The sequence below is a fragment of the Bactrocera dorsalis genome, chromosome 5, assembly GCF_023373825.1.
Source record: "Bactrocera dorsalis isolate Fly_Bdor chromosome 5, ASM2337382v1, whole genome shotgun sequence".
Taxonomy (NCBI): domain Eukaryota; kingdom Metazoa; phylum Arthropoda; class Insecta; order Diptera; family Tephritidae; genus Bactrocera; species Bactrocera dorsalis.
Window position 1 is genome coordinate 74,279,376 of NC_064307.1, and position 21,317 is coordinate 74,300,692.

Here is a 21,317-nt window from a genome sequence, read left to right on the forward strand (position 1 = left end):
TCCCAACGCTTCCGCAGCATCCTACAGCCCAGACGTGGCTCCCAGGCCTTTTTTGTTACCCTGCCTGAAAAAGACGATGAATGGCAAGAATTGTGACACGACAGAGGAGATCCAAGCAGCGTGCTCCTCAGCTCTCACGGCTATTCCGAATACGATAGCGATCCTACTCACACCGCCTTTCTAGTGCACAGCTACCTAACCAAGGCATCCCAACGCTTCCGCAGCCGCCCTACAGCCCAGACGTGACCACCAGGATCTTTTTTGTTTCCTGGCCTAAAAAGGACGATGAATGGCAAGGATTTTGAGACGACAGAAGGGATCCAAGCAGCGCGCACCTCGGCTCTCACGGCTATTCCGAGTACAACAACGCCCCGGCTCACACTGCCTTTCTAGGGCACATCCACCTAACCAAGGACGCCATCCCAACGCACTACAGCCCAGATATGGCTCCCAGGCCCTTTTTTTGTTTCCCTGCCTGAAAAAGACGATGAATGGCAAGAATTGTGACACGACAGAGGAGATCCAAGCAGCGTGCTCCTCAGCTCTCACGGCTATTCCGAATACGAGAGCGCTCCGGCTCACACTGCCTTTCTGGTGCACATCCACCTAACCAAGGACGGCATCCCAACGCTTCCGCAGCCGCACTACAACCCAGGTGTGGCTTCCAGGACCTTTTTTGTTTCCTTGCCTGAAAAAGACGATTAAAGGAAAACATTTTGATCGACAGAGGGATCCAAGCAGCGTGCTCCTCAGCTCTCACGGCTATTCCGGTTACGACAATGCCCCGGCTCACACTGCCTTTCTAGGGCACAGCTACCAAACCAAGGACGGACTCCCAACGCTTCCGCAGCCGCACTACAACCCAGGTGTGACCACCAGGATCTTTTTTGTTTCCTTGCCTAAAAAGCCCGATGAATGGCAAGGATTTTGAGACGACAGAAAGGATCCAAGCAGCGTGCTCCTCAGCTCTCACGGCTATTCCGGATACGATAGCGATCCTGCTCACACCGCCTTTCTATTGCACAGCTACCTAACCAAGGCCGACATCGCAACGCTTCCGCAGACGCCCTACAGCCCAGATCCTTGCCTTTCATCGGCGTTTTCAGGCAGGGAAACAAAAAAGATCCTGGTGGTCACGTCTGGGCCGTAGGGCGGCTGTGGAAGCGTTGCGATGCCTTGGTTAGGTAGCCGTGCACTAGAAAGGCAGTGTGAGCCGGGGCATTGTCGTAACCGGAATAGCCGTGAGAGCTGAGGAGCACGCTGCTTGGATCCCCCCTGTTGTCTCAAAATGCGTGCCATTCATCGGCCTTTTCAGGCAGGGAAACAAAAAAGGTCCTGGAGGCCACGCCTGGGCTGTGGAAGCGTTGGGATGCCGGCCTTGGCTAGGTGGCTGTGCACATGAAAGGCGGTGTGCGCAGGACCGCTGTCGTATCCGGAGTAGCCGTGAGAGCTGAGGTTCATGCTGCTTGGATCTCACTTGTCGTCTCAAAATGCTTGTCTTTCATCGGCCTTTTCAGGCAGGGAAGCAAAAAAGGTCCTGGAGGCCACGCCTGGGCTGTGGAAGCGTTGGGATGTCGGCCTTGGCTAGGTGGCTGTGCACATGAAAGGCGGTGTGAGCAGGAGCGCTCTCGTATCCGGAACAGCCGTGAGAGCTGAGGAGCACGCTGCTTGGATCTCCTCTGTCGTCTCAAAATCCTTGCCATTCATCGGCCTTTTCAGGCAAGGAAACAAAAAAGATCCTGGTGGTCACGTCTGGGCCGTAGGGCGGCTGCGGAAGCGTTGGGATGCCTTGGTTAGGTGGCTGTGTACATGAAAGGCGGTGTGAGCAGGACCGCTGTCGTATCCGGAGTAGCCGTGAGAGCTGAGGTTCATGCTGCTTGGATCTCCTCTGTCGTCTCAAAATCCTTGCCATTCATCGTCTTTTTCAGGCAGGGAAACAAAAAAAGGGCCTGGGAGCAACGTCTGGGCTCTAAGATGCTGCGGAAGCGTTGGGATGTCGGCTTTGGTTTGGTAGCTGTGCCCTAGAAAGGCAGTGTGAGCCGGAGCGCTCTCGTATTCGGAATAGCCGTGAGAGCTGAGGTTCATGCTGCTTGGATCTCCTCTGTCGTCTCAAAATGCTTGCCATTCATCGGCCTTTTCAGGCAAGGAAACAAAAAAGATCCTGGGGACCACATCTGGGTTTTAGGGTGGCTGCGGAATCGTTGGGATGCCTTGGTTAGGTGGCTGTGTACATGAAAGGCGGTGTAAGCAGGACCGCTGTCGTATCCGGAGTAGCCGTGGGAGCTGAGGTTCATGCTGCTTGGATCTCATCTGTCGTCTCAAAATGCTTGCCATTCATCGGCCTTTTCAGGCAAGGAAACAAAAAAGATCCTGGGGACCACATCTGGGTTTTAGGGTGGCTGCGGAATCGTTGGGATGCCTTGGTTAGGTGGCTGTGTACATGAAAGGCGGTGTGAGCCGTGGCGTTGTCGTATCCGGAATAGCCGTGAGAGCCGAGGTGCACGCTGCTTGGATCCCCCCTGTTATCTCAAAATGCTTGCCATTCATCGGCCTTTTTAGGCAGGGAAACGAAAAAGGTCCTGGGGCCACAACTGGGTTGTAGGGCGGCTGCGGAAGCTAATTCTAATTGTTGAGTATGCTTTTGTCCGACCATATTCTGCAAAGAAGCTGATGCATGCTCTTTTTCAGTTCGTCGACGGTCTTGTTTGCAGCTGTACGGGACAGTTCCTTTATACCGAGTTGCTGATAAGTGCTCTCAGAGACAAAAGTTATAGTCCGTTTTATTACCTACAATATTGTCATGTTGTATTTCTATAGGACTCGTAGTTTCGCCAAAAATCGAGATAAGATATTCCTATCCTTTAAAAGTTCAGCCACACCTTTCCCGTAAATTATTTTTCCCTTGATGTTGTTGTTTTATCTCTCGTTTCCGATGGGTTTCAATCTGTTGCGGTTTTTTTTCAAAAATTATTTAGCCTGGTCTTATATAAAAATATGTATGTATGCATTTAAAATTTTCGTAAATTATCGAAGCGGTTTTTTCGAAATCTAAAAATGGCTTGAATTAAGTGTATTAGTGTTTTAGAAATAAAAATATTTTTAAATATTAATCACAAACTAATTTGTTTTTAATCTGAAAATGTTGGACTTCAATCATAAAAAAATGCTCAAATATCTCTTATGCCTTATTTTGTAATATAGAAAACATTAAAGCCACCATAAATGCTATATTTTCAACAAAACGGCCAAAAATTCAAGAATTCCGCTATTCCTCATGCCCTACAATGCCACACACCACCAACCGCTACAATTAACTGCTATTATTTTAGTGTAATTAAAAAAATGTTTATTTAACAGCATACTAACACTTTTGATTACAAAAACTGCTGTTGTTGCTGCAGAAAACCCCGCTCTGTAATTGTTGTGTTTTGTATGTTCTTTTGTAAATATATTTACGTAATATATTTGTAGCATTAAATAATTTGATTTTTCACTTTGAAATGGTTATAATTTAATTTTTAACAAAATTTGTATTGAATTCAAACTGGCAAAATTCAATAACAATTTATTTTCTATTTTCCATTTCCTCTCTTCCAATCTCCCCACACGCGCACGCGCACGCGCACACATACTACGCACCGCAACCAACCACAAACTTAGGTGGCAAAGAATCCATTGGCTAGCTTGGCAGCGTTGGGTTTGGCTGGCATAACACCCACCAATACCGGTGGACTGAATCCCACAGGTTAGTTGTTGTGTTTTTGAAATATAAACTTTTTTCGAACTTTTTTGTATTAATAATGCGCACATATTTTTACTTTCTAAAGCAGCTTTGGCCGCCTTAGCCGGCTCGCAGCTACGTACAGCCAATACAAGTCGTACACAACAACAACAGCATGAAATGACCGTCTCTAATGACTTGATTGGCTGCATTATCGGCAAGGGTGGCACAAAAATTGCCGAAATACGCCAAATTTCCGGTGCAATGATACGTATTTCGAATTGTGAGGAACGCGAGGGCGGCAATACCGATCGTACAATCACGATTAGCGGCAATCCAGATTCGGTGGCATTGGCTCAATACTTAATCAACATGAGGTGAGTACCAACTTACACCGTTACAGGTATCAAAAACAAATTTTAATTAAAAAGAATATGTACAAAAGAAAATTTAGAAAATTAAAAAAAAAAATTTTAAAATTACAAAAAAAATTAAAAAATTAGAAAAATTGTGAAAAAAAAAATTAAAAAAGAAAGCTAATCGTGCTAATTACATTTAAGTATCTGCATTAATCCTTATTGTATACTCTATATATAATATATATACTTCTCGAAAAATCAGAACATATATATTTTGTCGAATTGAATTGCAAATTAATAAAGAATTTCAACAACAAAAACACAACATACATTGTACGCTGTTAATAATTATAACGTAATTGATTCACAAACACACGCATACACCGTTCGTTCAAACAATCAAACATTGATCAATCAATCAGTCAATTGAAATGCAAAATAAAAATAAAAAACGTATCAAAACAAAGAAAATCGAAAATTTTCGTACTTTCACTATTTGAAATTTATGATAAGTAGACGCAAATTAACAAATATATATAATATGCGGTATAAGGAGGTTCTTTGATGATGATAAAAATTAAAAAGATAAAAACTGAAAAGCATACAATATTAATATTATGCAAATGAAAAAGTAAATGCGTTCAAAAATGTCACAACTACATTGCAACTCTGTATTAGCAGGAAATCAAGTTTTTTAACTGTACTTTTGTTTTCACTAACTTTTACTACCAAAATGTGCGTAGTGCATGGCTGCCAGCCTAAACTTAAACTTTAGTAATCTTTAGACTTAAGCCACTTCATGAGCGCCAAGCGCACCATAACAAACATAACTAAGGTCAAAGGTTAATTTGTGCTGCCCAAAAGAAAAATAGCACACGACTGTAGTATAAAACGCTGGCCACCTAATTTATAAATGTACTTAGACTCATGAAGAACTGTGTACCTGGCAGTGTAACGCTGCGCGTAAATTAAAGTAGAAACTAGTCTATAATTTTAGAAAAATATTGAAAACAACAACAACACGAGTATATATACATAGATATTACTTTCAAAACTCTAATAACTCAACAATGCAATAAAGAAAAGCAAAGATGCTTTGTTACTACTTGGTATGAACAACTTCTAACCACCACTTTTCCCCCAGCACCATTTTCCCACCGAAAAAGCGCAAGCAAAAAGTGAGAGAGAAAGATAATAACTTTGTTTTTAATTATATCAATTAATATATGATTTTTCCTTTAAGTTACGCACCAAATTAATGTTCACTAATTTTTCAACATTTTCTTTGAAACCCAAAAAATGTTGCCGTATATTTTCAATTTTGTTTTGAACCGTTTTAATGAAAACCTTACTTAATTTAGCCTTTCATAACAGCCAAACACCAGAAAATATATACATATATATAAATATGAGCATACATTTTTCAAAAGCCCAGTCATCTCCATACAACTCAAGCGCAACAAATAAACAAAGACAAATCCTTTAAAGCAGCAAGAACAAATCATAGCAACCCAACAACCACAACCTCCCGCCCCGTTTGCGCATATCCTTTCTACAGTTTTTACGCTGCTTATAGCAGTTCCAAAACAGTCAACCCAAAAAAATAAATAAAAAATCAACTCAGAAACTCTACACAAATATTTCATGCACCCAAAATCCATACGGAAACACTCGCGCTGCCTACACGCTACTAATTTCATCAATATAAGTAGTGTGTTATCCCCTCTCCCACATAACCAACCACTGAGTGTATAACTTCTATCACCAACACCAACGTCCGCCACTTTAAACTCCCGCTAACCAAACGAATTAGTTGTATACTAAATAAAATATAATTTTCTGTAGCCGAACCCGGAAAATGCATTTTGTAAAATAAAAACTTGCGCTCACACCAAATGTTATCCAACACCATAAGCAAATACTACTTGCCACTGTATTAAAATTTTGTATACCAATACTCCTACCTATATGTATATAACATTAGTATGTATGTATGTAAGTAGAGCAGCGCTGTCCCCACAGACATTTAATAAATAGAAAAATTCCGAAAACAATGTGAAATCGCTGCAGCGGCAGCGGTAGCAGCAGCCGAGGCAACCCCGCGCTGCCATACAAGCACACACAAATCGTACTTCTCATACTTATACCATTTATGAATATTGTTGTATGTACGTTGGTGCCACCCATGGGATCACGGCCGTGTATGCAAATCAACGTTCCATAAAGCAAAGTACATATCTATCATTTATAATCCACACCAGTACCAGTAATGCCAGTACGACCCCGAACCCGCCCCACGCCTGTCATTGACCACACCCAATATCACCCGCTAAATACTCGTTGAAAACGAAAAGCATCCACAGAAATATAATAAGTCATATAGAAACATGAGCCAATTTGAATGCAGCAGCGTGTGTGGTATAAGAAATATATATGTAAAAATACATATGTACAAATTCATAATTTTATTTACCATTTTAATTTTTTTCACGAGAAACCAGCAACGTTTGTATATCGTTAGGTTAATTTAAAATTTGTTTTCATTGTAATTTGAGTGCTTATAAAGAAGGGAGGTAATCAAGTATGTCGCTAAAATTTATATATTTTAGTTTAGGGTTTCTATTGAAGCTTGTAAAAGTTTTTTGTAGTTAAAACGCTAAATGTATGAGAGAACGGAGTTTCGAATTATTTATCTAAAGTAATAAATAAAAATTGTGAAAGGTGCTAGCCTCGAACTGGTGAACTATAATTAAAAGATGCAGTCTCGGACAGAGTAATATAAAATTTGCAAATATTCGTTCTAGTCTCCATTCATAACATAATTCATATTCCTTCCGGTCTATTTTTCCGAAAGTATTTTTAATATCCCGCAAACTTCATAAATAGCTCTCAACACTATGAAAAAGGATTAGGTTCAGGGTCTGAGTTATGCTCAAAAATATCTACGAACGAAGTACACGAGTAATAAATGAGCAATATTTCTTCCACAATAACCTACCTGTATAATGTACTTATTGATTGGGGCAACGATAGATTAGTATTTATTCTTTTTGTTTTACTTAATTATTAGAATTATTAAGATTTGTGAGGACATGTTTTATTAAGTGTTTTATTTAAAAAAAAATAATAGTGAGGAAACTGAAATTAATTTCAGGAAAGCACTGCCTTTACTCGCCACTTTGCAGTAAAATATTTTTAGTTTTTAATTAGTTGACTCTTACATTTTAATATGCCACAGTTTCAGGCATTTCTTTATACCAACACAGCGCTGCCACTGCATTCAAAGACAGCTTACTCAAAACCCCCCATTTAATTCCCTCAAACAAAAAACCATCACCGACTACCGCCACCACCCACACACTTGTACCATTTTGAACGCCAAACCGCAAAAACAATATATATATATAAAAAAACATTTGAAGAAACCTCCTTGTAAAACAAAAATCCAGCAAATTCCCTCCTTAACCCTAAACGCAAAAATATCATCAAATTCCAAATTTTTTAAAATTAAAAAAACAAAAAGAATATTTAAAAAAATGCAAAAACCAACTCAATTCCACAAAATCACCATAAAAAAGTACAGTCATCACCTTTCAATGAACAACTAAACCTTATCTCATCACCACATACAAACAATATCCTATTGTCCTTTTTTCTCTTTCTCTCTCTCTTTATCCCTTTTCCAGCGTTGAACTGCAGAAGGCTAATCTACAGGAGGCGAACAATGGCGGCGCCAACGGTCAAGCTAACAATGCTAGCAACAGCAACAACAACAACACCAATGTCAGTAATGGCGCCAGTAATGGCAATGCCAATACGAACAACAGCAGCAGCAACAACAACAGCGGTGGTGGTAATCACATAAGCGGCACAACCACCTTGGGTGGCAACAACAGTGCTGGCAGTGGCGGCGGCGGCGGCAGCAATGGCAGCTTGAATCAGAGCGGCGGCAGCAATCACAGCAGCAATAATAGTTTAAACAATTTAAATACGAATACGAGCAATGCGAACAACAGCAATACCAACAACAATACACAACACTCAACCACAGCCATGACACTGACAAACAATACCAACAGCAGCAATAGCAACGGCAACAATACGAGCGGCAACAATCTAACCTTAAGCACAACTTCCAACAATCCAACCAATCCATTTTCCACTTCATTGCCATTTTCGAACACACCAAATCCATTTGCCAACTCCACCACAGTCAGTTCGCTAGCAACAGCTATACCGTTAGCACAATTGCTGGCCAAACCGGGCGCCTTGAATGCGCTCTCCAGCTTAACGGCGCTCGGCGGCCTCACCGATCTGTTGGGCGGCTTGGCCACACTCAATGGTCCACCCATACAGACGACCGGTGTGCATCGCACCAAAAGTTTCGCATCGACACGTTTTCGCAGTCATAATCATGCCGATGGCGGTGCTGATAGCGAAAAGACACGCAATAAATTCAACCCATATTAGAGTAGTTGAGTATGTATGAAAAGTAGGCATGAAAGTTTCGTAGTAGTAGTATGTGGAAGCTTTTTGAGATTGAAGTGAAAGCATGTAAGCTTTTGGACTATAAAACGAGTGAAAGTTTTTGAATTTTGTAGATGTGATTAAAAGCTTTTTGATGAAAGCCTTCAAATAATATACAAGTGAAAGCTTACAAATCATATGTATAGTAAGTGACATTTTTGAGATCATGTGGGCATGAAAGCTTTCAAATCATATGTAAGTGAAAGCGTAAAAGTCATGTGTAAATGAAAGCTTAGAAATCATGTGCAAATAAAAGTTTTAAAATCATGTGCAAATGAAAACTTTTGTATTTTCTAAAAAGCTGAGAGCTTTCAAATCATGTGTAAATTATATAATTTCTTGTATAAGTGGAAGCTTTAAAATTATGTAAAAGTGAAAGCTTTAAAATTATGTTTAAATGGAAGATTTCAAATAATGTACAAGTGGAAGCTTTCGAAATATGTAAAAATGAAAGCTTGCAAGTAATATACAAGTGAAAGCTTTCAACTCATGTATAGATGAAACTTTTCAGATGAAAACGTTTAAATAATAAAAAAATTTATCTTTTCAAGTACAATTAGTTAGTTTGCAAGCTTACGATATAAAGGAAGAGTAACGTAGGGTTCTCAACAAATATAAAAGCTGAGAAAAATTTGGCCTAAAGCTTCGAAAGTAAGCTTGCAGCACATGAACCCAAGGAACAGTATGTTCGCAGACAAATTTCGGGTATGAAACGAGTCAACTTTTTTCATTGTTTGGTAGAGTTGGCGTAAAAGTAGTATTAGTAGTTGTACGAATTGCATTCGTGTGCAACGAAATTGTTTGACTAAATTTTTGCACGCCCGCACACGCTTGCATTTTATCCTTATTTTTTTTACTTGTTTTGGGTAACAGCAAACTTTAAGCATTATACATACAAATGTACGTACTAAATGAGGATATTTACGTAAATTTACAAATTGTGTGATAAAAAACCCGAACATCCACAATCAAGCACATATAGATTGGAATTAAATAATAACATTAAACTCAATCGAATTAAATTTAAATTAAAAAATGCAAACCCTTGCATTAACATTAAGCAAATTAGTTTAGTTATTATATTTTTGCCAGCTTGTAATTATGGCTTTAACATTTTCATAAAACGCGTCTTAGTTTAACAACATCATGTTCTCATAATCATGCCACATGCCTTCTATTGCCCCCAATTTTATTTCAATAAAATTGCGCGCTTTTGAAAAACTGATTTAAAAAAAATTAATTTTGTTGTTTCTTCATATACAATTTTGCAATAATTCTAAAATTAATTAATTTCGAAATTGTAAATTAAGAATTAAATAATTTCGAAATTGAAAACTTTAAGAAATAAATAATTTGGAAATTGATAATTTAAAAATAAAAATTTAAATTTAAATTAGTTTCAAAATTCAAAAATTAAATAATTCGAAATTTAAAATTTACAAATAAAGTAATTTCGCAATGGAAAATTCATAAATTAAATAATTGTGAAATTGACAATTTAAAAATGAAATAATTTCAAAATTGAAATTTGAAAACTTTGTTTATTTCGAACTTAAAAATTACAAAATTAAATGATTTCGAAATTGAAATTTTAAAAATTAATTAATTACGAATTTAAAAATTCAAAATAATATATTTTCGAAAATTCCGAAATTGAAAATTTAAATAGGCAGCCGACCTTAGCCTATTCCAACTGAAATACATATGTAATATATTCAACATAACCACACTTTTTAGGTGCGCAACAAAATTATCTAGCGTTAAATCAATAATTATTGCATATATTCATACATATGTATATACATTTACACACGTAATCGCATACTCATAAGTTTTGATAATTTTTTAAGTTAAAAAATTAGTTACTAAGTGCAAGGAAGATATGTTATCATTTTAGTTTCTAAGCAAAAAAACTAGTTTATTAGCGCTAAATGTTAGATTAAAGTCAAAAATGTGCGCAAAATAAAAAAAAAATGTTTTAATTGCAATTTGGAAATATGCTTTTAAAAAATATTTAATTTTGAAAAATTGGTATATAGGCTTGTTCAGCTTGTTTTTTTTTATTGATTTTTGGCAAAAATTGCTTATTATGTTTTATAAATATTATTGAGCGATCGTAGTAGAACTATTTTATTGGTATCATGACAGTTAGCACATTAAAAATTAGCATATACCCATTTTTATTATTCACTTATATATATAAAAAAATAGTTGCATTAGTTATAGTCGTAGATAAAAACAGGTTTCGAGAACCCGAAATAACTAAGGCATTAATTTATAAAAAAAAATTTAATAAGAAGTTAAAATCACTCAGCGTACATACAGACACATGCAAGTCGTATACGAATTAAATACAGCTGTTAGAGTTTACCTAATGTCGAATATGTATGTATTTTTTAATTGGAAAAGACCATTATGAAAGATTGTGATGAAAAGAAAACTAACTCAAATTCTATAACGAACGAAAGTAAGTAAAAAGAAAAAATTATAAGGGCAATGAGAGTTGAGAGCTCATAATATAAAATAATGCGAAATTGAAATACAAATAAATTATAATATAGTAATAAAAAATAATTGTTTAGAAAAATAAATATTTTTTGCGAAACAAAATTAGAGAAATCTATTTTCTTTTGTTCAACTTTTGAAAAACAAAAACCCATTTACAAGTTAATAACTCAAAATGGAGTACAAAAATTGATAGGTGGAACTCATACTCGTAGTGGGTTAAGAATACCCTTGAATATACTCCACCCACGCCGTCGACTTAACCAAGATTTTAAAGCTGAATTTAAAGCTGTTTTGATTGAATTACAATTAAGTTAAAAATTAGTTGTTATAACTTTTTAAAAGGTCTCAACAGAATAAAGAAAAGAAGTTTAGTTTCAAAACACTTTCTATCACAAAAAGTATATGAGCTTTTTCTAAATTTTAGAGAATACTTTAATTTTGGTTGGCCTTTATATTTTTACTCAGCACAAGAGAACGAGTACTGAATACAGAGAGTTCGTATAGATGAATACAGCGCTGAATTTTAGAAGGACCAAAAAAATAATGTAGAGAACTCTCTATACTTGGTGTTTTCGGAATTTTGATTTCATATCATTATTTAGCACTAGAGAACGATAGCTCAATACAGATCGTTTCTATCAGAAAACAATAAAAAAATACATGAGTTTGTTCACAAACTAAATTTACCTTAAGAATTATTTAGAAAATGCTCTAACTTGCTTCTTACAGAAGTTTGTTATCATATATTTATTCAGCAAAAAACAACGATAGCTGCATACAGCGTTGAATTTTTTAAGCACCATAACTTTATTTTAAAGAACCCTATACTTGATTTTTCGAAATTTCGCTTTCATACTTTTATTCAGCACAAAACAACGTTAGCTGAATACTAGTGATTATATGGCCAAATAAGCTAATTTTCGCAAATTCAATAAGTTAAAACTCGACGGCAAATAAGAATACAAAAAAAGCTACTTTGCGCTCATTGCTCTCAAAAAATTGACTGATGAGGAAGCTTCTCAAACTAGCATTACATTTAATTATTGGCGTGAATAAATGTATAAATATTTCAAAAATCTTCAAACAACCGAAAACAGGTATTAGTTAGATGTAGTTTGGAATATTGCTGTTCATACGAGTATATGCAATAGGCAAGGACCTTCAAAGGAAACCCCCTTTGAAATATGTATGTAGTTTTAGAATAACGCTCACTAGTTTTATATGGATTGGTGTTATTAATAGATCTAAGCATCCATACAGTTAATTTGTTACAACTAATTCAAAAGCTTTAAATGCATGTAAATTCAGCACCCCTCACTTTTAAAAATATAAATTGCATTATATGTTGTATGCTATGTTGAATTTTATTTATGGCAAAAGTTTTTCATAGAATGATAGTGCGCTAATATTTTTGCGAGAAAGCAACAATAGACAGTATTTAGACCGAAGTAGAGGAAGGAATGAAAGTAATCATATATTACACCGCTATTAACTCAAATAAGAACACAAAGTATGACAATTCAGTGAGAGAGCTTTTGAGTAATAGTAATGTGTAGAAAAAAGCAATTCTTCATTATTTAAATTTTGTTTTACCAAAATCTTTGATTATGGAAATTGCATGTTAAGTTTTAAGTGTTTTAAGTTAAGTGTTTTTTTTTTTCAAAATTTGTACTGTATAAAAAGAGTATTATCCATACATATGTGAAGAAAGTTTATTTTTGAGTTCCAAATTTTAAAAATTTAGTCGTAAATTAGGTGTATATCAATCGATGTTTCAAAAATTATATTGGTCTTTAGTAAACAAAAATTATTCAAAAATTTAAGTACATTTTTAGAAAGACTCTATAATTAATTTGGAAATATTTTTGAATTGAAGACAGCTTTTTTATGTGTAAACCCAACTTTCCATAATTTTCTTGTAAGAAAATTCTAAGTTAATATTATGAAAATGTGTTTTTGAAATATTAAAAAAATATATATAAAGCATCTGAATTTGAAATAAGAAACCAAAATCTTTGTTTTTTAATCATAATAAAAAAATTAATAAATATTTAATAACTTTCTATATACACCTCACTTTGTAATGGCAACCCTAGCGCATACGATTGATTCCAAAGTGTTCCCAATTTATGAAAATCACATATGAAATGCATTACAATTTACTAAAACTAAACCTCGACATTCATATTTAAGAAAAATGTAGTGAAAAATCAATATCCAATGCGAAAGATATACAACAATCTAACTATGTATTTACTACAAGTATTTATGAACAAATTTATATGTACGAGTATTCACAAAAGAAATATATATACACACTTATACTATTCCCTTTTCCTACCATTTATACTAAATACCTTATGCGATGTACTATAATTATATACAATAAGACACAAAAATTTGCAAAAGATTAAGCGGAAAAATTAAGAAACTGAAAAAATAATTGCCATTGGAAAATAAACAAAGACTAAAGAAAATAATTAAAATTGAAAAAAAAATATTAACATTGAAAAAAATAATAAAAATGAACTTTGAAGAAAAATATAATATAAGAAAAAATTAAAATACGAAAACCGTGCAAATTGCAAAAAAACATTGAAAACTTCTTAAAGAAGTTGGCGGAATTCCGATTTTAAATAATTTGTAATAACAAATTCGCTCAGTAAAAATAGTTTATAAAAATTAAAATGAAAGCAATGCAAAAATTGCTAAGAAAATTAATTAGCATTAAAGAAAAAATAAAAAAGAATAAATAACTTGATGAAGAATTTATGCGCCTCGAAGTATTGTATTGTAAATTTTAAATTTAATTTTTTTTAATTGCTAAAAAAAAGTTTTTCGCGCATAAAAATTATACTCATAAAAATAATACAAAATATTAACGTAGTTAATTGATAAAACGACTTTAAGTCGAAATTTTTTGCAGATAAATTTCAATTTTTGTAAGTTGAAAGTCATGTTTAACAATTAATTGACAAATGTTTTTTAAATACTAAAAATTATTTGGCATCTACGCAACTTTAAAAATAAAAATAAACTACTCGAATTGTAAGAAATTAAGTTTGGGGTTTTTTACTTTCTGTTTATATATACTTTTTTTAATTGGTTTAAACTTGTTTTATTTTTTTATTATTTTTTTTAATTTCTGTTTCATATTTTTAATTTTGTATGTTTTTTTATTATGTTTACAGTTTTTTTAGTTTTTATATTATTTTTATTTTTTTAAATTTTCATTTCATTAATTTTTTTTAATAGTTTTTATTTTAGGTTTTAATTATATTTTATACTTTTTATAATAAAAACATAATTTTTAGTTTTAAGAATCATGAAAAGTTTAAAAATCTGTATATGTTATCATTAAAATAAAAATACAAAAACATAAATTAACAAAAAGAATCCGAAATTAAGCGTAAAGTTCAATCTCAAAGTATTGTGAGTATTACTCGCGCATACGATCAACCGAAAATTTATTAACATACTGAAAAAATGATTAAACTTAAAATATAATTAAAAATTAAAAAAAAAATCATCATGAACCACATTAAAAAATAAAATCGTGTATTCAGCATCAAGCGTAGCATTTTGTAAATCACAGCATACATACAAACAGTAGTAGAGAGAAAAACTACCATTACTTACATGCATACATACATACATACAAGCAGCGTTACATATTTATATACTTAAACTTATAACTCAACTTGTAGTTCTAACGAAAAACAAAAACAAAATATATTTACTACCAATTTGTAATGGCAAAATACTTATAATAATAATAGAAACACTCACACTTTATTATATGCATAAACATACATACAACTTACGCAAGCGTAACAGTAAAAGCAACTCGCATTCATACATACATACAAACAGCAAAATATTGCGAAAAAAATACGAATAAATATGAGAAGAAAATTTGTGTGACTTTTATTTATTTAACCTCAAAAAGTATATTTTTCTGTTCCAAATACTTTTTAAAGTGCAATATTTGTGTGAAAATATTTTGTTTTTAATTTTGAATAGTTTTAAGAGGAAAAATCTTCCAGTCACCTTCTTTCGAAAGTCTTCCTAAAAATCGACCACGGAATCTAGGAAATCCAAAATTTTTCAATGCCTAGTAGTGTCACTTAAAAAAAAAAATAAAAAGCATTTTTTGTCCTTTAAAGCAAAAGTAATGGATAATAAACCTAACCTAACTTTAAAAGAGTAAGCGAAATAGCAGTTAAATCCCAGTTGGAGTGATACTGTAACACCCATAAGGAAGCATCAGGATCCCTAGCTAGCCATGTCCGTCTGTCTGTCTGTATATAAGCGAACTAGTCTGTCAGTTACTGAGATATCGATCTGAAATTTTTCCACATCGTACTCCCCAAAAAACTGCTCATTTTTCGGAACCGCCGATATCGGATCTGAATGACCAAAATTACATAAAATTATAAAAATTTACAAAATATATTATAATAACAATAAAAAAAATAACTTTAATCAATTAAGTAAGTTGCTAATTTTGCTTTTACAAACAAAAAACAAAACGTCTTTGAACTAATTTTGTCTCTCTGTACAATTTGCTCTGAAACCACTCACTAAATCCACCACATTTCAATTCTTCCAATTCTCTTTACAGAATATCAATGGAAACAGCTGGTCTGCCCATACCCGGTTATCACTACATTGCACCGAATGCAATTGTCAAAACGCCAATACATTAAATCGCCAAATAATGCAAAAACAATAACAAATAAACACAACAACAACGTGAGAAGAACGTAAAAATGCGTTTGCGCGCTCCAACAGATAGAAATAATCGCAGTTGGAGTGCAAAGAGAGAGCATGAGAGTTGAAAAGTCATTGTCAACAAAGAGGAGCTGTGCAAAATTGAGCAAAGGCAAAGCGAGGAGGAATAAATTGCAAGAAATGAGGCCGCCGCGCAGTTTAATTTATAATAAATAAAAGAACAACAACAAACACAGTAACAACAAAAAATGGCAACCAATAAGCAATAAATAATAAGTATAAAAATAAAAATATTAAAAACAAGTTTAGTTGAAGGGAGATTGCAAGAAGAAACAAAAAGAAAACAAAAACAAAAACATAAGAAAAAGTTAAAATAAATATTTAATTTAAAATTTTGTATGTATTAAAGATGTCTGGTTTCACACACACACACATGCCGTACTTGAAATGAGCAATGTAAAGTTTTCAATGCAAATATGAGGTATACAAACACAAAAACAATATTGATACATTTTTTTGTTATACACAAATTCAATGTAATTTTGTGCTGTTTTTCATGTCAAGAAAAATAATGAAGTAGCAAAATAGACTTATGTACTACGTGAGCACACACACACATATAAACACACACATATACAAACAAACAAACTTTAGCACTTTGTAGTTGTAGTGAACGCCAAAAAACAGGAAAAAATAGAGGTTTTAAAATGCGCTTGGCGCAAAATCAATAATTAAAAACAAGTTAATGAAAAATCATTTGAGCATAATATGTATGTAATAATACAGCAAACCGTTAATAATATTAAAAAAAAAAATGAATTTTACATATATAATTTTTTGTTCCGAAGAACTAAGATTTAAAATATTTACATTTCGTGCAATTTATTGTTTTAGAAAACCAATATTTTGTGTATGAAAAATCAACGTCTAAAAGCAGTGCAACAATACACACACATGTGTCATTGTAAAACAAAAAGAAAACAAAAAAAAATTTCGAAAACCGTGTAATATCACATTCATATCGTATAAGAAATTGCTGCTGCATAAATATTCATATATTCATGGGACAAATCACTGCATATTCTACAATAAAAACTATACAAACAACAATAAAAACAACAAATGCAGGCAAATAATTACCAAAATGTGCAAAATATACACAAATACATACACATGAATGCAAAGCAAAGGCAATAACGGTAAAGAAAACGTATCATAATTACTTAGACACACACGAGATCAAACAAATAAATACACATATTTCTAATATTAAGCTATTTACTAATTTACCACACATTTTTCAAGCAAACTTGCATACATACATATACATACATACAAAAATAAAATACAAAGCGGCAGAAGCATAGAAAAAATAACGCTGCAACGTTCGTAGCGACATCTATGAACTGTAAACATTTCAAAACTAACATATCCGCTAAAATAAAAAAAGCAAAAACAAAATGGATGCGTGGCAATAAATAAATAAATAAAATAATGCAAGCAAGAAGCGAAGAAAAGCAAATGAAGTTAATAAACAAAAAAAAAACGAAACAAAAAATGTAGTTAAAGCATAGTAAACAATTTATGATAATTAAATAAGTAAAGCAACGTTAGTTGAAATTGCATACATACATACAATACATACATAACTTTACAGTTATTACCCTAAACACTAATTATTTTGCTTTTGTTATAGTTTTGTGTACTTTGCGCCCTGTTCACTAAATGTAACTATTTTCTAATTGTTGCTTCTTTATTATTACAAAAATTTATTGTTTTCAAATTGTTAGTTATACTCTATACATATTTACACACACAACTTTTTTGCTTCCTTTCGTTTTTGTTTGATTTTTGTTTAACAAATAAAAACTGATGTGCTTAATATTGGGTCAAAAATGGTTAGTTTTTGTAAAAATAGTGAAAGCTTCGCGTACGCTGTCGATAAGGCGCCAAGAAAAGTCTAGAAAACGGCAAAATTTATGAAAATCGACTGCAGTTCACAGTAAGAAACTGATCTGCAAAACATAATGCATTGCTGAAGCTTTCATTTGATGAAAACTTTTTGACAATTTCTTGCTAACAAAATTTCGAAACAGTTAAAAGTAATATAAATACATTGACAAAGAGTTTAAAACTAGTTAAACTTTGATTATTGAAGCTTTTACTTGATGAAAGCCTTTCGACAATTGCGTAATAACCGAAATTTTTAAACAGTTGCAAGTAACATATGTAAATAGCGAGAAATAGTTTAAAATTGTATTTGTAGAATTTAATGAAAGCTTTTTGACAAAAGAGTGTTTGAAGCTTTCACTTAATGAAAGCTCTTTGACTAAAAAATTGTTATATAACATCTGCATTATAACACGAAGGCAGTAGTATAAACTTGAATTATGAAAGCTTACATTTGATGAAAGCTCCTGTGACAAAATAGTGATTTGTTAAGGCAGTACTGAAATTCCGACAGTTGACCCAATATTTAGCGCAACTTTTTGTTTAATATTTTTTCGTTCTTTTAACTCTACAATTTCATAATCTACTTACTCGTTTAGCAAAGAAATCTCATTTGTCTAATAAATAAATAGCAAAGCTATGCTTTTAAAATATTTTAACATACACAAACTCTAACTAATATGTAACGGATCATTTTATTTCTTAATTGTTTTAACTTTTCAATTTATATTTACTGTTGTCCTTTTGCGTTTGACTTAGTTAACCATTTATTTTATGTATTTCTTGCAATACTATTTATTTATACATGTTTCTCAAGTCATATTTGCGTAAATTTTAAATAAAATTTAAATAAATCGAAAACAAAAATAATAAAAGAAATATTTACACAGATTAGCCAATGCTTAACAAGCTTCCAAAATTTCATAGAAATATAATTTATTAACATTATTATTATTATCATAATTATAATTATACATAATAATTAAGCATTGTGGAAAAAATACGAGTTGCATAAGTAGATGATGGAAGCAAAATGCTAAATGCGAAATGCGCCAAATAAGCGGCAAAGACACAAAAGACTTTTTTTAATAATTTTACTTTATATACAAATTATTTTAAAACAAATTTTATTTCATTTATTGAAAAAGCGAGGAAGAAAACAAAAAACAAATTATTTAAACGTTTATAACGTTTTAGTTTTAGTCAAAAATTTTACAATATACATATAAATTTATTATAAATATTTTTCGTTTTGGAAAAATCAAAATTTTATTGGCATAGAAAATTGTTTGTATTAGCAATTAATAAATATATATATATATAAATACATACATGTGTTGCATGTATGTGTAAACAATACAATATTATTCATTTATATTTTCGCATGCGTCGACTTTTTGTTGTTGGAATTTTCGAGCATATATAGTTTACATACAATACATACACATATAAAATTCATATTTAATAATATCTAAATAATAATAAAAAGCGAAAAAAATATTCTCGTACTGCAAAGTAAAAAAATAGTGGCGTCTTTTTCTTTTAGTTTTAATGATTTCTTACAGTTATTTTCATTATATTTTATTCTTACATTTGCTTACTTCTGGATGCGGGACATGGACATTATTAAAATTATATAGTATTATCAAAAGGGCATAAAAAATACACAAATGTTATTTATTAGGCTGAGTTTTAGTGCAAATAAAGCTGGCGAGTGGAAGTCTAACTTCGAAAACAAATCTTACAGCATAACTAAGATTATAGTCGCATGTAGAAATGTGAAAACATGCTAAAAACTGTATACTTCAAACACTAAATGAGCTAATATTGACAATTTTCTCAAATTATGGTTGGCAGATTGGCCAAAATGGCCAAAATGATATTTTCTGGGCAAAAAAAATCACATCAGTACTCTATAACTTAGCACTGATTTTATAACAGCTTTACTTTGGTTAGTTAGAGAGATTAATAATAATTTTCTCTCGTACGCACCGAAAAAATACCGACTTTAAGCGATTTTTTGAACTCTATGACACTCCAAAGGCACAACCAGTTACACAACAAACTTAGCAGGCGTTAGTCGTAACGGTATATTTTCTAATACAACTTTCTAGCAATGAAATTCCGTATAAAAAATCTAGATTATTTTGGCAGTTTCAGCAATATATAGCCATAAGCAAAAATTAAGAAAGCAATTTAAATTTTCAAGTAAGTATTAAAGGCCCCCCCTGTTGTCGTCCCGTTTACATTTTTAATTTTTTATTATTTTTTTTTTCAAATGTAATTTTGTAATTTTTTTTTAATTCAAAATATTCTTTATACAAAAATATATATTTCATACTTTTATTAATATTATTACTAGTCCTATATACAACTACATCTAATTTGTCATTAATTATTTAAAACCAAAATACATAACCATTTGTTAACCCAAACATATCTTTGAACATATTACATACAAGTACATATAAAATAAATTATCAAACATATTAAATACATACATATGAAAATATTGTGCAATAAATGCATATTTAAGTGAAACATATCGCAAATACATAATTGAAAGAGTTATACATACATACAAACATAATTTACTCAAAACATGCCAACAAGTACATACTATAAATTGAAAAATAGTGCTATAACCTAAAATACCATATAACATACCAGCACAAATACCAAACTTAAAAACTATTAAAAATTAAAACACCAAAAAAATTTTCAACGCCAATACAGTGCGACAAACATACAAAACAGGACATTCAGGTTGCTCTCGAGCAAAAGTTGATTACCATAAAATATAACTAATACATAAAATACATAGAAGCGATGAATGGCAAAAAAGCTGACGGAAATATGTGGAAAATACCTAGAAGAATATGGATCAAAGAAGCAGTATTTATGATACTGCGAAACGATAAGTTGCTATACAAGGTATTATTTAATGAAAAAATCATTCAAAAGTAAATAGCGCCAACATTATTTACTACAAATACATTTGTATATGGGTCACTCCATTCAAAATTTACATTCGAGCATTTCTTTGTACAAAATATTTTTTTTTTTTTTGCAAATGCAAAATATGAATTATTTTAAACATTTTAACACACAATTACGACTATTTTCAGGACTATATGTTTAATGGATGTTTAATGAAAATATTTAGCTTATAGAAGTAGCTATAGAAATGCATAGAAAAGCAATTTTATCCACAGCTTATTTATGCACAACGTTAACCCAAACTTCATAGACCACATACAAAGGAAAGTACAGCGCAGCTATTTGTCTTATACTCGTACATAGTTTACCATATGCTTAAGTAAAGTAGGCATAATGGACACGCGAATGAGCGCGAATAGCAATACGACGTCGACGGAAGGAGACATTTCTGCGCACAAAGCCAAATAAGCGAAGCGTGTGTGTTTTCTTTTTCTTCAAAACCAAAAAGAAAATGAATAAACTGATAAAATGTAAACCAACAACAATCACTTTAAGCATTCAAAAACAAAAAAAAGATG

The 21,317-nt window shown here is 32.4% G+C and overlaps 2 protein-coding genes across 36 annotated transcripts in view; one reads left to right on the forward strand and one right to left on the reverse strand.

Moving 5' to 3' along the window:
- The window catches only part of LOC105227368 (poly(rC)-binding protein 3), a 232,957-nt gene extending 215,550 nt beyond the window's left edge, over nucleotides 1–17,407 (forward strand). For 15 of the 34 annotated variants that reach the window (XM_029550669.2, XM_019990687.3, XM_049459164.1 and 12 more), the window contains 3 exons: nucleotides 3,661–3,745; nucleotides 3,828–4,098; nucleotides 7,767–15,030. In XM_029550669.2, coding sequence (XP_029406529.2) covers nucleotides 3,661–3,745; nucleotides 3,828–4,098; nucleotides 7,767–8,550 — 1,140 coding nt within the window. In that variant the 3' untranslated portion in view covers nucleotides 8,551–15,030. Of the gene's footprint in view, nucleotides 1–3,660; nucleotides 3,746–3,827; nucleotides 4,099–7,766; nucleotides 15,031–15,739 lie in introns of those variants that run through there. The other 19 variants (XM_049459171.1, XM_029550676.2, XM_029550679.2 and 16 more) reach the window with 3 other exon arrangements.
- Nucleotides 1–21,317, reverse strand: part of LOC105227371 (DNA polymerase eta) — an 80,603-nt gene that overhangs the window by 10,249 nt on the left and 49,037 nt on the right. The window lies entirely within an intron of this gene.